The sequence below is a fragment of the Cyprinodon tularosa genome, unplaced genomic scaffold, assembly GCF_016077235.1.
Source record: "Cyprinodon tularosa strain WSP-4 unplaced genomic scaffold, ASM1607723v1 ctg854, whole genome shotgun sequence".
NCBI lineage: Eukaryota > Metazoa > Chordata > Actinopteri > Cyprinodontiformes > Cyprinodontidae > Cyprinodon > Cyprinodon tularosa.
The window spans coordinates 228,680-246,064 of NW_024039623.1; the positions used below are offsets into that span (position 1 = coordinate 228,680).

Sequence of the window (17,385 nt, forward strand, 5' to 3'; positions counted from 1 at the left end):
TTTTCATACTTTCTGAAATTCAGTTTCTGCTTGCAAAAATATAATTTAGAAAATTTATTATTATAGTCCTGACTAGGAATGCGATTTTGACCATGAAGAATCCTATTTTAGTGACCTACAAATGAAACAACAGAGAGGAGAGTGCTTTAAATACATGTTACAAGGGGACTTCATATAAACTTATGCATTAACTAAATTTTCTCCTATGCCATATCCCTCTCCTTTACAGCTGAAGGGCTGTTTCTCTGTCTTTTAAACACATTCTGCAACATTTTTTATTTTTTTTATTTCTTCATTAAAATCTCTAGTTCCAGTGGTGTGAAATGGGCACATTCTGTTGCCTATTTTCATCATGACTTGTCGAATTGGTGCTCCACTGATAATGGCTTTTGATGCTTGTTACGCACGTGTTTATTTCTGAATGGACCAGCTCAGAGTTGATAACTAACTAAATAACTCACATCAGCTTTAATAAAACCCTAAACTCAAAGTTTCAAATCTTAGGCTAGATCAATTCAGAGTTGAAAGGACTACAACAAAAAACACTTTACTAAGTCAGGAAATAAGACACAGTGATTGCTCTAAGGAGGGCGGAGACCGAGGACAAAATCTGCTACCGACTAGGTTAGCTCTGGGGAGAATGTTACTATGGTGACTGAAACAGAGGTTGAGGAAACTGTTTGTGAAATGGAAAACTCAAGGTTTCCCTTATTTCAGGTTTTGAAAACCTGCTCATTGAAACAGACTCCAGTTCGCTGTTTAGGAGTTTTGTTTGTCATAAATTATTGTTGTGTTTTTTTTTTGTTGTCCTATAGAACAACTTAATTGTATGGCATCCCTTTTGCCTGCTTTAAGATCTCCCTAATTAATTGTAAAAGGTCCTTTTCAAAATGTTCATGTGGCCAAATATTGTTAACCAAACACAGCGGGAGTGCTTATTTGTCCTCAGTCTAAATACATCAGAGAGACAAAATAATACACTCAAAATTTAATACAAGTTGCAGCCTTAGCACTATATTCATTTTAATCATGGTTGGTATACATTATATCAATATTGGTATTATTAGATATAACAAAAGTGAAACACATCTGTAATTGATACAAAAAGTACCTATATTCTAGTAAAATTCTGCAATTCCGATTTGCAAAAAAATAGCAATAAAAGTTTAAAGCTTGGGTAACATAAATTAGGATTAATACAGATACATATCAGCAGTGGCGGAGCTAGACTTTTTTTCAAGGGGTGGCCAAAGGGTGAGCAAGGCTTTATCAGAGGGGTCCATATAAAAATGACGAACGAAAGGAAAAAAATATTTTCTCACACACGCTCAAGTTAAAATGGTTTATTTAACAAAGATTTGCCATGACCAAACAAGACATTAAACAGCACTATGGAACAGTGAAAATGGAAATGTAAACTCAGAGCCCAGAATATGACCAAAAACAAATTCTCAAAAATAAATAAATAAAACTGGCTCCAAATAGTAAACTGCAAGACAATACCACCAGAGCTGACCAGTATTACCCTGGTGGTATTTATAAAGGTTTAAGAAACACTGCTATGGTCAAATAAGTTTTGAATGGGAACAACATACTACAAACTCAAAGCCAGGATACATTCAACAGAGCATAATTCTCCGATTTTGGTGGGAAGAAGCAAAATGTTTTACAAAGTCATCCATGTTGAGGGCATGTGCCCTTCTTGACTCAACACTGAGAATGCCAAGATGACTTAACCTGTCATCAGCCATAGTTGTTCTAAGGTGGTTTTTGATCAGTTTTAGAGCAGAAAAACTTCGCTCACAGGATGCAGTACTGACTGGGATAACAACTGAAATCTTACAAAGTCTAAACAGCTCATGAAAAACCTCTTTATAAGGTTCCAGGAACACAACAAAGTCAAGTAAAGTAGAGGGTCTCTCTAACCCACCTTTTTCTCTCCTCAGAAGAAGCCGTCTGGTTTGGTGAACCTCATGTTTAAGATCTTCTAGATCTGACTCAAATGTCTGTCCAAAAGCATACAGTGTTTCCTCTTTCAAGAATAATGGGCTTTTTGGGACCAGAGACTGAACCCCTAGCATTATCTCACAATTCTTCTGTGAAAAACGCCTCTCAAGCTCAGCTGTGAGACAGTCAAGTATCTGATAAAAGACACCTCTGTTAAAATCCTCATTACTTTGGTCACTGTGCCTCTGTCCTACAGTAGTCATTACCAGAGAGTCCAAAAACCTGGAACTGGCCTTAGGCTGTCTCTTGCTGAGTGGCAGGGTGCTTATTTTGCAGCGTTCTACTAGTTCTTGAGTGTCCCTCAGTAGTTCACCAAAGCAAGCTTCACTTCTGTAGCTTTTCAATGTGTCTGTCAGGGAACCAACTAAATCTACGGCTTTTGATAAATCCAGATTGCTAGATTGAAGCATGTCAGACAGGATTTTGATATCCCCAAGCACTTTACAAAAAGTAACTAAAAGTGCTATAAACTGAAAATCAATCTGAGCCAAAAGACCCTTTGCTTCCACTTTTCTATCCCCACTGTTATTTTCAAGAGAAATATCTTGCAGAAGCCTTAAAAGCGCTGGAAGCCTGTCTCTCACATTGCGACATGCCAGGTATCTACATGCCCACCTAACATCTATTAGTCTCTGGAGCTCCCTAGGCTTCTCTTGTGGATATAGCTCTTTTTGGACAGCAAGCCACTTGGTGTGAACAGCAGAACCAGTTACAAATTTATAAATATTCTGAAGAAGAGAAAAAAAGTCTTCAGCTTCAGGCACTGACTTTACCACATCAACAAGAACGAGATTCAAACAGTGTGCGTTACAGTGTACATAAAATGCAAATTTGGCATCGTTTTTAATGCGTGCAGCAACACCTGAATGCTTCCAACTCATCACAGAGGCACCGTCATAACCCTGTCCTACTAGGTTGTTTCTGTAGTCCAGACCATGCTTCTCCAGACACCCCACTATCATTTTGGTCAGACCCTCAGCATCCAAGCTTTCGGCCGACTGAAAGTGAAGGAAGCTTTCATGTATGGCACCACTGTAATAGTAACGAACTACTAAAAATATTTGTTCTTTCTTTTGTAAATCTCTAGTCTCATCTGCCAACACACTAAACACCTCGCTTTGTTTAACTTCAGCTATGATTTCTTTTTGAACCATTTCAGCCAATCCCTGCAGAATCTCGTTTTGGATTTGGTGGCTAGTATACTTTGCATTGCCATGTGCATCTAACCTTTTCTGCACAAAGGGGTCATGCTTTGCAATTTCATTCAAAATGGCTAAAAAAATTGCCTTTATTGTCAGAGTCATCAGACTCCCTGTGACCCCTTTGTGCAATATTTTGAGTAGCTGTTAATAGTAACACCTCCGCAACTGTTTTAATGTATTTTTTATTTTCTTCAACTTTCTGTTTCCTACCCTCATTTAAGGCATCAAGAATAGTTCTGTTACACTCATTTACCCTTTTGTACTCATTCCAGGCATACATTGCATTTATGTGCTGCTCTGATTTTGAAGGAACCTTAAACCCAGCATCCTTAAACAAGGCTTTTTTCCAGTTGAAAAAACCTGCTTCAGATGTGAAGGATGATTCTGTATAACTAGGGAGGGAGAAATGCCTGCATGCAAAACAGTAACTGGCATTTTGAGATACAGAGTACTCAAGCCATGGATTGTCTTTGTACCAAGAGCAGTTGAAAGCCCTTGTTCTTGTTCCATGCTGAGTTCTTGGGAACTTTGACAGACATGGCTGAGCTGGACCTTCCGCTTTAGTTCTTGAGATGTCTGGAATAAATATTAGGTAATTATATTAAGTATTTTAAGAGTATTTTTGGGCAGACATCTCAATAAGTTAAGTTGTAATTAGTTAAGTTTCTGTAGCATAACATGGGTAGTGTGTGCCTACCTACTGGTCCTTTTGGTGTGCAATAGGTTGTGCTGGATGGGGGGAGTTCAGTGCCATTTCCTTCTGCTTCACTGTCTTCCTCCCCAGAGTCTGACTCTGAATCTATATCACCCTCATCTCTGTCTGGAACTTAATTGTGAAATGCATAAACAGACACAATAAAAAATGCAAAAAGCATCATGCTACAGTAACCTTTAGAATTAGGGCTTATTGGATTTTACTACTTAATAACTCTCTGTCACAGCCTCTAACCTGCTGGTGATACACTTGGGCCTGGTGTCTCCTGGCTGGCTTCTCCAGGTTGGTCACTGCTGCAGGGCTCTGTCTGGTCCTGGTCTGGCCCTGGTTTTTGCCTCTTTAAGAAGAACTGGGAGATCTTTCCTTTTCTCTTCATTTGGGCTCTACATGAAATAAGACAGCCTGGTATTTAAACTCCATGAGTGTTTGGAACAACACTATTTTAACTATCATTTAAACTATAGTTTTTAGTTTTCTGTAGCTAGCTAAAATAATAAAAAAAATAAAAATAGATTAATTAAATTAATTAATATAACTAGTTAGGTTATAATTCAAAGCTTTCATATGACATAGCCCACTTACATTTCAGTCACTATAAAACTTAACAATGTTTTTTCACATATTTTTACCACACACATTTCAAGCAAGAGCTGGGAGATATATCCTGGCCAAATGAATAAAACATTACAGGGCAGCATGTGCACTAAAACATATGTTAAAAGAATCTGTTTAAAACACAATCTATCAGCAGTAATATAAACGAGGCACTACGGAGCGGTGCACAACCATTTTTTTTTTCTTTTTAGAAATGTATGACAAGTGACGCCTCTCATTAGGAAGGTAACACAGAGCGGTGAAATGTTGTAAATACCTGCAAAACTCCTCAATGGTGTTCTCTAAGCTGCGGGTGTGTTTTGGATCAAGCAGGAGCCACATGTCAGCTTAACCAATGAACAGCGTCAGTGAGCAGCATGTAGGCTGCTGATACGTCGGACTGCCTTCAGGGACAGTCGGAAATTACGGTTTTCCTGGCAAATCTTTGCCGATCTCATAAGTATTATATTTAAAAATTACCGTTTCGAGTGGGGTGGCAGTAGGGGTGGCAAGGGCTCGGTTGGGGGTGGCAAATGCCACCCCTGCCACCCCTCTGGCTCCGCCACTGCATATCAGAAAATTGATTATTCTGAATTTTTCAATATGTCCAATATTTTTGTCTCTCCTGTCTAGAAAGAATTCATCACGCATAGAGGGCAATATATTTAAAATAATCAATTCTTATATTTTTTCCTCTTCATGAAAACAAAAATGGATAATCTTGCACACAATTCAAATATCATCCAATCAAAGCTGTGTGTAGCTTATTAAAAAAAAACACTATTTTGTGCTAATTTCAATAAGGTAGAAGAAATTCTTAGTGGCTGTATCTTCTAACAACTACATTCAAAGTGTTGTGGCCTTTATTTCACCAGGATTCTCCTTTGGCTTATTTCTCTCCCAGCCTTGTCGAATTCGGGTGAGGGTTCGGTCCACGCAGGGAAGGAGAAGAAGTAGCTTAAGCACCAGAACCACAGAAGGTACAATCAGACAGAGCATGTAGCCTGGAGGTGTGTACCATTTATAAGTTGAGGAGCTAAGAAATTTTTTCCAGCCATAGATGTAGCCATGAGCCGTACAAATGAACAAAGTGAGATGTCCCAGTTTAGACTGAAAAAAAAATAAATAGAAAAACATTACAGAGAATGTGGTTTTTTTTAATAACATGCCAAAATAAGGATAAAAAACATCAAAATTATCATTTAAGTTATGAAGATGGGGTCCAGTGTCTAAAGAGTATTAAAAGTCTACTGTCAGCCTAACTAAATACATTTTCTTTCCTTTTCTCCAGGTTATCCCAGGGCTAGATTAAATCATATAATTGTATGTTATTTTGCTAAGAATTTCTAAAGGTTGCGCCCTGATTTTTTAAGAAAGCTGAAAGTTATAGCTGAGTTTTAGGAAAATTAGAAATATGCCTAAGGACTAATACTGGCAGCTCATTCCTCCCAGCTGGGAAATCTAATTACCAAACTACACTATAGATTGTCATGTCACAGGCATGGGGGGAAGGTCAGGTGTGGATCCTCTTCACCAAGGATGTAACAGATGCTGGATGCAACATACGCTATGTTGGCGAAAAACACCATAAATTTTAGCCAATATCTAAAACAACAATATTCAAATTGATTGCATTTATATTGTTATGTTGATATGGCTTAAATTAAAGTTGCTTGTTTTAATTATATACTGTTCTTGGATCATATTTTTGGTTATTATGAGAATGTGAGTTGGACTACAGTAGAACAATATAATCCTGTGTATGTCCATGTTAAGTTTTTTTTTAAATATATATTTAGATACAAATACAGTGCCTTGCAGAAGTACTCTGCCCTCTTGATCTTTTTGACCTATTGCCACAAGGTGGCATAAAAAAGTATTTACCCAAGAGGGCTGAATAATTTTGCACACCCATTTATTCAGTTTTTTATTTATTAAAAAAGTTAAAAATATCCAATACATAATTGATCGTTATACTTCATGATTGTGTCCTACTTGTTGATTTTTCTAAAAACATTACAATTTTACATCTTTATGTCTGAAGCCTGAAATTTGGAAAAAGTAGAAAACTTTTAAAATGCTTGACCAAGGTAATATTAAGAGCATCCTCACTAGAAAAGCACTCGGAGAGTGCAGACCTCCACCAAGTTGCCCTAAATTGTGACTTACACCTATAGCTGAAACTTGCACATGATCTGTATCATTACCAAATTGAATTAATTGTTTGTTGGCATGAGGTGCACCTCTGGTAAATAATGTCCATAAAATCCATTCTTAGTTCTTCCTGCTAATAAACCAAAAACATTCCCTTTGGTGTTTTGGCTGAATTCTAAACCGGCCAACTAACTCTAAGCACAAAATCTGTGTTTGTGGACTCCTGCGCAGGCTCCGCCACATTAAGGGCCAAACCACATAGTGGGCAAGGTGAGTAGACCGCTTAGCCATTAAACAGCGAGTCTGCATCAATGGAGGCTTGGTAGGATTTGCCAGCAGCTGTAATGACGAACTAGTGGCGGAGGAAAGCTGCTAAATCCTAAGATAGGAGATATGTTACTGATGAAGTGACAGATCCATTATGAAAATGGTTTGCTTCAACTCCATCATACTGACAGAAAATCACAAGTGAGGAAAATAATAAAGACTGTATTAATCCCTAAAGGGAAGGTCCTCTTTGAAATCTATTCGACGGGACAGATTTATTTTCAAGAAAATGGCAGATGTTTTGTGTTATGTTAAGTTAACCTGCACCACAGAGCTGCAGGCAGGCATATGCGCCGCCACTGTGTTGCCAAAAGAAATCACTGCTTTCCATTTCCATTGGAGGAAAGAGGCCTCCCATTCATGTTTATATCCCCCATGCACAATCCAGGCGACTTCCACAGCTGTAAGTGTGACCTCATTACGAGTGACACTTGATAGTTAAAGGTCAGTGGGTGGGGACTGTTTGAGATTCAGCCTTTGTCTTAAGTAAAATACCTCCAAACTTTTGAGTGTTTTCAGAGCCATCAATAGTCACTGCTTAAACCCTTTGGTTTAGTGGGTAAATGCAGTATCCTACCATATGAACCCTTTTTTCTCGCATTCTGCCATATACCTGAACTATACATAATTAGTGTTCATACAGTGAATGACCCCTGAGTTCACTTTTTCCATCACTTGGCTGATGACAAAAGGCATGGATTTTGACTGTCAAATTTTGACAAAAAATTTTGTCCATTTATAAGTTGAACCCCAATGTAATCTGAAATACTCTTAATTAAAACAAAAAATGTTTTTCTTTCACTTTCTTAATTTGATGACAAAAGTTTGTTACAAGCAATCTACATGCCTTTAAACATTAATGGAAGTAGAGCTGTAGATTCATCTTTATTTGCTATGTTTTATGATTTTCCAAAAGTTTGTAGATTGTATTTCTTGCTAAATGAATCTTCATTACTAATCATTCATGTAATGAATAAACTATTTCAATGCTTTTTTTCCCCAGGAGAATTTGCTGAATGTAATATTTTATTGCTGATGGAAACCTTAAGTGCTACAAAGGACAGAAAATATAGCTTTGAATTTAGACTGCTTATTTTTTTTTAATGTTCTATTCTACAATGCCAAATCTTTTATACAATGTCAAATGCAAGATGTCACTGGTTTAGCTCCATAAAAATATAGATTGCTCCTGTGAAATTTGGCAGTAGCAAATTTGGCAAAACACCACCTTTAAGGCCCAATTTTTGTTAATCACTGGCATAATTTGCTTTCATTCAAAGTTTTTGCATTAGGCTACTAATCTTCAGAGCCACATAATGAGCTTATAATAAGCTCTAAAAGCATAAACATGAATATTTTAGATTTGGATTAACGTGCACAAATAAATAGTCCATATAATGAACAGTAGACATTTGTTTTAAGTCAGTTTGACAAATTTAATTCCATTGCTAAATTATTGGTATTTTTTTAAAATACAGGTCTTTTTACTAGATCACATATTATTTTGACCTATGCGTCTTTCTGTTAGTCTTTTTTAGTGTCTACTTTTGGACCTGACCTTTACATAAATAGGCCTGTGACCTGTATTAACAATGTCCCTGCTGGAAATTACACCAGGTATCATAATTCTATTTAATGAATAACTTAACATTTAAGATCCCAGACGACAGTCCTCTCTGTGTGCAGGGGTTAGGAAGTTATCTAACTCCGCTCTAGGGAGACGGGTGTCTACATCTAATGCTTTTGGAACATTTAATGACTATCGTAAAAGAAGCTAGAAAGCCCAACTATAACCAACTACAAATGTACCTAAGGATTTCTTTTACTGATTGATTTACTTCACATTATAATATTCATGCTTGTGAAAGTGGAAGCACAGAATCACACACATTTCCAACAGAGTTCTGACCTGAATAAAGCTGAATTCTCTCCAGCTGAGAGAGCCTCCAACAGAGGGCAGGGATGTTAGTCCTAAGAGGACAAAAAGAAAAAATCCCAGGATTCCCAGTGATAAGAACGAGTCTGTGCCCCACGCCTCCGTATTATCAAAGTCAAAAGGGGTGGTTTTATTTTTCTTCATCTACAAAAAAAAATGAGAAAAAGGGAAAAAGAGAGGACCAAGTGGTGATTTCTTTTGTATATACAATCAATGATAGTTTTATGCTACTGTATGTCCTTTTTTCATGTGACTGTAAAAATGTTGTAACAGGTTGGATCAGCTTTCTGTACCTCATCCACCACTGCCGAGATAAGTTTGTGCCTGACAGAGTAGCGAATAGGAATGATGAATGTATAGATGGCATGTAGAACAGCGTAGCCGAGTGCAACAATACCCATCTGCTTCCTGCAAAGCATCCAGCGGTCAAGCCAGTTAGGGAAACGCCTGAGAAAAAAAAGCAACACCGAAGTCACATACTCTTTAATTAATTATCTAATGTCTACAATAATAAATATATTGTATCAGTCTGTCAAATTAATAATATTTCATAATTTTCTTCTCAGTGGTATGATGGTCAGACCGGTATTTTGTGCCTCTGTAGAGTTGAAAAAATGCAGCTACAGCACCAGGCAGGTAACATAGAGATAGCATAATGAGGGCCACGATTGGACACACCTGAAACATATAATAATAAACATTAAGAATAAAATGTATCATATTGCAATATACTATATTTTAGGGACCAGTCTCTACCTTGTTGGTAAGGGACACCATTATTCGGTATGAGATATCATTATTCTTTTCAACATATGCATAGATGACATCTCTAATGAGGAGGTAGAAGAAAAAGAAGGCGGTGAGGCCCAGAGCTATGGACAAAGGGAGCCTCCAGTCTGGAAACAATTGTAGGGGAAAGTTTTCCAACTCTCTAGCAGCTGAAAGAGAGCCTTTATCCAAAACAGCAAGGCCCAGTTTGGTTGCCATCCGTGCCACTGCCTGCTTTGCTTCTTCACTTTCTCCACACAGGTACACCTGCACACAGTTAAGACAACTTCAGAAATATGCTGTAGTTTAGATATTTAGACATATTGAGAAGACTTTTTTTCCAAAAATAAAGAAAAATCAATTTTTTTTTTACAGTTTTCAACACAGTTTTGTACCCTTAATTGTCTTTTATTTGTGAAAAAAAGATGACTAAATATGATTAGATTAATTTACTAAAGCTACACAATTTCAAAAAAAAATCTAGATTTGTATTTTACCAAATATCACAAAAAAGCTTCCCTGAAAAATAAAAAAATAAAATAAAATAAAAACAAAAGAAAAGAAAGTAATGTGGTCATTTTATATTTAAGGTTAAAAGGCTTTTTTTTTGCAGAATGGATGTTTGATTTAAGTTAGTGTAGCATTAGAGCGTTAAAGCAGAACATTAGGTGTGGAAAAGAATTGGAAAACAAGTTAAATTGAAAATATATTTTTTTTCATATTGAATAATAATTAAATACCTGTTGTGATCCTCATAGTTCAGTATTGGTACCCAAGTTATTTATGTTTTCTTAAACTTATATTTGTATCCCAAATATAAGTTTATAAATCAGATATGTAAAGACTTCAAAAAGTTGTAATAAGGTTTATATGGTGATGAATGAATTTGTGGCTTTATTGTTTATTTTTACATATCTAGAAGTCTCTTTTATCCAAAGCGACTTACAACATAGTCATTAGCGTGACGGATCTTGACTAAGGACCCACACTGGCAGCTTATTCCCCCAGGTGTGGTTACCAACCCAGGGCCCCCTGTGTGGAAGTCAGATGACATACCACTTGAGCTACCCAGCTGACTATTGTTGTAAATGAATTGATACAAACTTTTCTATGTTGGAGAACTTCTCTATCTCTAGTTTTTTTTGACTGACAAGAAAAAAATGTATCTAAAAATCTTATTCATACTTCTATTTCCATAAAATAGACAACAGGTTTGCCAAATCTTTAAAAATATGCTCTACATCCCATTTTCATTTTGTATTATTCTTAGGTTTTCCTTGGATATAATAGCTGAAATAACACTTATGCAACTTGCATAGTGTTTGATTTTCCTAACATAATAGTTTCTGCTCCCATAAATCAAATATATAGCAGTATGCAATAAACAAAGGAATACCAGAGCAAATACAGCAAAAGCTCTCAATTGCCATATACTGTTTGTCAATACTAAAGATAAATAGAATCATGCTTCAACAGACCTACCTTTCCTATCTTAATAACTCTAATTGACAATAGAATTGTTTCTTTTTTCTGTGGCACCTTCAACATTCTTTTCCTTTGCCAATTATGCTCCAAGAGTATCACTGATATTGTCAGCTGGTGTGTTCAGAGTTCAATTGAGAACACAGGTTTTATTAAAAGTCTGTCTGAGGACTAAGCCATCTTTTGTTAATAAGTTAAGAAGATTTTTTTCTACTGTTTAAACAAAAAAAAACAAGGGGTTAAGTCACAAGTACTATAAAACTAAAATGTAAAAGCCTCAGATATTTGGTCTCATGTTTTGAGCCTAAACTTCTCTGCATTATTTGAGTCTGTAAAAATAAGTCTGCTCCTGTTCTAAGTATTTAATCCCATTTCTAGATCCCACCATGCTGACAGTTATCATCTTTATCTCTAAGCTGTAGTATAGATGATTAAGTTGTTTGTAAGAAATTGAGAGTGTTGGAAAGAGCAGTTTGACAGGCATGTGTGAGAGTCGTAGGGATGGAGCACTTTTCCCCAGGTGTGTGTATAAGTGGACTGGGCAGCCAGCCATGTCTGCCTACATTACTGCACCAGTAACAGCAGGGGACGGCCGACAGACTAAATCTCCATCTGAATGTAAATGTGACAGCGCCACAGCCCCGCTGTGGATCTAATCAAATTGCTGGCCAGGGAATAGTGCACATTACAAGCATGCATGTGAGTGCATGCATACTGTGGCCACTTGTGCAGTAAGAAAGATATTTGGAGACGCAACTCGCATGCTTTACCTGATTCCAAAGAGCTAGTTTTGCTGAACCTCTGTAGGAGTGTGTGCTTAGGTGTACACATATGATAAGCTGTTTGTGCTAAAGATTATTTGAGGCAGATTCAGGTTTGGTCTCCTGAGGTTCCAGCGTGTTTGTGTTTCTCTCAAAACAAACTGAAATGAAGGTTGCAATAAACAATGAGCTTTCAACTTTCTGACAATATACAGGAAGGTGTGTTTTTTTTTGCTATGGTTCTTTTGTTTTCTTTTTTTGTTTGTTTGTACAATGTCCTCATTTTCTTTAACCCTCAGACAGAAAGTGGATACAATCAGTTATCAGCGGGAAGGTAAATGAAAAGAATTCAATTTCCAAGTTGGGTGCGGTGTATGAAGAAGTAATCTCCTTATATTTGCAAATCTAAAAGACAATTTTCCTAAGACACAACAAGCGATGAAAGCAGTTATTGTTTTCTGGTTTGATGTCAAGTGTTTCTCATCATAAACAGATAGAATTGGTAATCTCCTGCCTGTAGCTGCTCTGTCTCTGTATCTTTTCTCCTCCCAGCTAAAGTATTTCTTAATGTCTGGCAGCTTCCTGCTGCTGCTTTGCCTCATTCCTAAAAACATGTCTAAAAAAATTATTTACTTCTTACCTGTTTACCTGCCAGCAATCCATTCTGCAGGGCCCAGGCAGAGAGTGTGTTAAGACCTTTCACTACAGTAGCTTTTGGGACCAACCTGGAGAAAATATTTTTTTTCTTTTTAATCAATAGCAAATCCAATTTGTTTAAACACATAATTGCAGTCCTGAAAAACTGGGCTCCCATCTGAAAGCCTGATCATTGTTTAACACTCAGAATATATTTATATTTAAGAATATCATACATTATATTTATAAAAGCAATACAAGCAAACATTAAAGCATGAAAAAATGCCTTCTAAATATGTCTTGATAAAATTAGCAAAGTAAAAAGAATTTCAGCTAAATCATATTCAGACATATAATTTTTTTCCACTTAAAATAGCTAAAAATCAACTACAAGGTTAGGGTTAGGTCAAAGGTCAAAGATGCATTTTCTCACATTTCATTTGCTGTTGAGCCAAGAGAGAATGCCAAGACAAGATTAAAAGTGATTTCCGAGGTTTTCAGGAAAATTTGTAAAGGCCAAAGTGTGTGGTAAACAATTTAAAGTGTTCAATTTAAAGCATTTATATTTGGCATAAGATCATTAAAATCAAATGTATGTATGCTCAGACAATAAACATTAACTGTCTCCAAAACCTAAAAAATATCATGAGAAATTGCAAGCCTGTAAGATCAACAAGAGACTGTAAGATTTCAAATTCTGAGGAAGATGTACATCAAGGAAAACTTTGCAGTACGCTGAGAAGGACCATACAAAAAATTTCAAATTAGTTTAAAATAAGATTATTTGAACACAGAATAAAGGGAAATATTAAAGAAACAAAGCAAAGAGCTGAGAAAAACAAAACAACAACACAGGCTACTGTTAAGGGACATAACTGGAAACGTCATGGTTTCAGGACACAGTAAATTGTCAAACTTTAACTCACCATCATAGAATGATGAAGCATGATTTTTGTTATAATTGCTGCTTGTGCTTGTTCTTGTTTTATATGCAAATACCATAACCCCCCCCCAAAAAATAAAATAAAAAATGTAATCAATAAACAAAGAAAATAAAGAGAAATAAAAACAATTAAGTGAAGTAAAAAGTTACACATAAGCTAGCTTTCCTCAGACCAGTCAGAAACTAGAAAATCTTTAATCAAAAACAGCCTTTTTTATTGGTTGATGTTTTACATTTTTTACTTTAAAAAATTGATGTTAATATCTTTTCTTTATCGAGTAACCGTGTTCAATTAGGTTTCGTTTGTAATTAAATCACACATTCATTTAGTAGAAAAGGGCAAGAAAAGTTAATTGATATGGAGAAATTTCGTTTCTAACGCTTTATTATAATGGTTGTCCTACTCTTTATTAGAAAATGTTACTTTGGGATTAAAAAGGACTAAAAATGTGAACCTACTCTTTCTAAATCTATATTTCTAAGAAGCCTTTAGATTCACACCAAACTTTGGTGACAACGAAAGGAGTTCCCACAAGCAAGAAAAAACAAAAAAACTTTACAACTAGGTCCCTCTAAACTTAGTTATGTGATAAGTAAAATTGCATAGGGGATATGTATCATATGCATATGCTCTCTTTATTGCTACCTAACAACTTTTTTATGCAAAAAAATGTCTTATTTAATTTTCTGGGTTATGTGGGTTTTTACCATCATCTACAGAAAAGTGCATGCCCATAACCATGTAAGAAATATAACAGAGCAAAAATTCATACAAGCTATCACTTGCCAAGGCTTTAAAAAAGTGCATACAACCATGCAAAAAGGGAAGATTGTGCAAAAACTGAGACTATGACAAATAACTTTAAAATCTTTCTCTCATAAAATGGGACCTTCTTATTTCCTGCATAAAACAATAACAAAACACTTAAGAAAATCTCTTATGGTTTTAAGTGTAAAAAGAAACATTCTACCTCTAGCATAAATCTGCACACCTTTTAATTATAATTTTCAGGATTCAGTCAGTAAAGATACAATACATAAGTCTTACCATCTAAAAAGAAGATGCCAAAGCTGTGTAGGATAATGTGTTACATTATAATTGGGTAAAAATAAACTTCACACTTGCTTAGCAACTTCTATAGGTAGTCTTGGCACAAAAACATCTATGATTATTACACTGTGACTACAGTGGGACGTTTGCAGCATCATGCCCTATGGTGTATTTATTGAGTTAAATGAAAAGTATTTATATATTATTTATACTAGTCCAATATTTTTTAAGCATATCAGTAAATGTAAGCATACACAAATTAGAACAAAATTACTCAATAGGAGGAAAAATAAAGTTCTAAAAAGCTAGAATCCACAACTAATTTTAACAATGTCTGAGGGCTGACGTGAACTGGGCTGTGGACAAGAGATGACCTCATCATTTGATGAAGAAGTTTTAAAAGGTACATAGGCAACAACAAATGAGCATAGTAGCTAATACTGACACATTTACTTAAAAGTTTTAGAATGTCCCTGTTAAACAAATAAAAAGGTGAAGTAAAATGGTGAAATGCTGACAGGAGTTTGATTAAACCATATACTGAGTTGACAAGAGACAATAATTATCACACCTTCTAATTCTGGATAAAGGCTTGGGTACATGCAGGTAAACTGGTCCTCACCACAAGGATTTATAAACCATACACCCATTATTATGCTGAACCAAACAAACACGTTTTTCTACAGTTATAAGAAGTGTATGCATATGGAGAAGATGCAAGCTCAACACAATAGATATCATGCAGGCCATACAGCAATGGACATACCCTGAAATTTATTTATTACTCTTTTGCACTAGAATACGTTACCTTTGCAAGTAGACAGCATTTGCCTCTGGGTATATATCTTTTTTCAGGTTGTTACTGAGATCCACCAAAACCTTTAAAGCAAAATGGATTCAAAATAATTATTGAATGAATAAAATATTTGATAGATTTGTTTATTTTATTATGGACTATATAGTTTCAAATGCTAGAACATCAATGGGAAAATTCCGATATACACAGACAGGCAGACAGACAGACAGACAGACAGACAGACAGACAGACAGACAGACAGACAGACAGACAGACAGACAGACAGACAGACAGACAGACAGAAAAAAAGATTCAATTTACATCAGATTTTAAAGTTTAACTAAAATGGCAGTTCAGATAGAAGTTTGCCAAAGTTCTGAATAGGAATCATATAAGAGAGTAAAAAGTAGTGAAAAGTATCAGATATTATGAATAGTTGAAAAGAGCAAAAACTGTATAAATATTCATAACATTACAAAAAAAACGTTATATTAAGAAGATAATCTGTTTTAACATAACAAAACACAAAATATATGAAAGCAGTGGGATTTCATAATCAGTTGATTTTTTTCTGATACATCCAAAAAATAACTAATAACTAAAATAACAAAAATTTGACAATATGCTGAGGTAAATGTTATACTGCTGTAGACTCTGTATCCCAAGTTTAAATAGATGTGGTGGGGGGTCACATAATAAACTTATTATTAACAGTGTGATATCATCAGTGCTGACTAGCCATGTTGTTACTGTTTAGTTACTAAACCAAGAATTAGAATAAAAATTGGCTGAGATATTTCATGATGTGCTAAAGATATTGCTGTTTCATCTCTTATGCATTCTTTTTTTAAAGATGGATAACATTTTGCTCTTCAAAAAATAACATTTGGTGTTTTTTTTTATTTGTGAGGAACATGAATTAAATTCAAATAAAGTAAAACCCATATGATTACCTTCCCTTGAAGACAAAGATCTATTGATGTCAAGAATTCATAATGTTCACGGTGAACACAAATAAAGATCAGGTCAGCAGATTTGGCTGCTTCTTCATGGGTCATCACCTGTGAAAAACATATTCATCTCTTCAACACATAATTCACTACACACAGCATACACATGTTTTTGCTTTTGTTCTGTTTTTATTTGACACACTCAAGCTTCAGTGATAAGTCATATGTAGTACCTGAGCTCCCTGCGGTAAAGGGCCGCAGCTGTGTGGTCTTCTGCTGCCATACACAACTTTGTAGCCAGACTGGAGCAGACGGAAGCCCAGAGAGCGCCCCAGGTCCCCAGTCCCAAATATACACAGCAGCTCTGGCTCAGAGGCAGCTGCCATTTCCAGAAGATTCAGTGAATTGCAGTTCTCCTTCATCTCCTCTGACTTGTCTCTTACAGCAATTATGTTTGGATGTAACTAAGCTGTGTAGTTATACTGCTACAGCGTCTGACCTTTACTCTGCCTCTCCCCCTTCTTCTGTTTGACCTCTCTCTACATGATTAAAGAGAAATGGGCTTGTGTTTATTACTCCTACAATCAACAGCCAAGTACACGTGTAGTGAGTTTGCCAGCATTACATCATCCATTCCACCAGCTTTCTTTTTGCACATTGTTTGTTTCTTTCTTCTTCTTTTAGAACTAATATTTACATTATTATTGTTAGTGCCATTATTGATGTTATAAAACTGCACAACTCTGAGCTGTAAATTAGAAGCCCAAAGAACTCTCTACTACATCTATCAGTAAAAGTATGACATCCAGATTCATATATATTTTTTTTATCACCTCTGACTATCACAGACTGCTTTACTCGTCTAGTTGTGCCAGAATCTGATTTTCATATTTCACATGAGAAACATTTTTTATGCTTTCTGCTTTCCAGGGATGCCATCTTTTATTTCTTCTGTTTCCACACCAGACACGATGCCATGTGGGAGATCCTGGCCCACATATTCATTATCATTTCAAAACCTGCTGTTCCAGCCAAATGGCTAGGAAGACAATTTGTGTAAATT

At 35.8% G+C, this 17,385-nt stretch overlaps 1 protein-coding gene across 1 annotated transcript; it reads right to left on the minus strand.

The window, feature by feature from the left end:
- Nucleotides 1-5,094: 5,094 nt before the first annotated feature.
- Nucleotides 5,095-16,832, minus strand: LOC119775182 (metalloreductase STEAP4-like). Its single transcript, XM_038273069.1, has 9 exons — nt 16,556-16,832; nt 16,326-16,433; nt 15,385-15,455; nt 12,587-12,671; nt 9,692-9,970; nt 9,519-9,613; nt 9,229-9,382; nt 8,909-9,079; nt 5,095-5,628 (listed from the first exon to the last, which is right to left on the minus strand). Exons 1-9 carry the CDS (start codon nt 16,742-16,744, stop codon nt 5,365-5,367), a joined length of 1,416 nt encoding a protein of 471 aa, XP_038128997.1. The 5' UTR covers nt 16,745-16,832; the 3' UTR covers nt 5,095-5,364.
- Nucleotides 16,833-17,385: the final 553 nt, after the last annotated feature.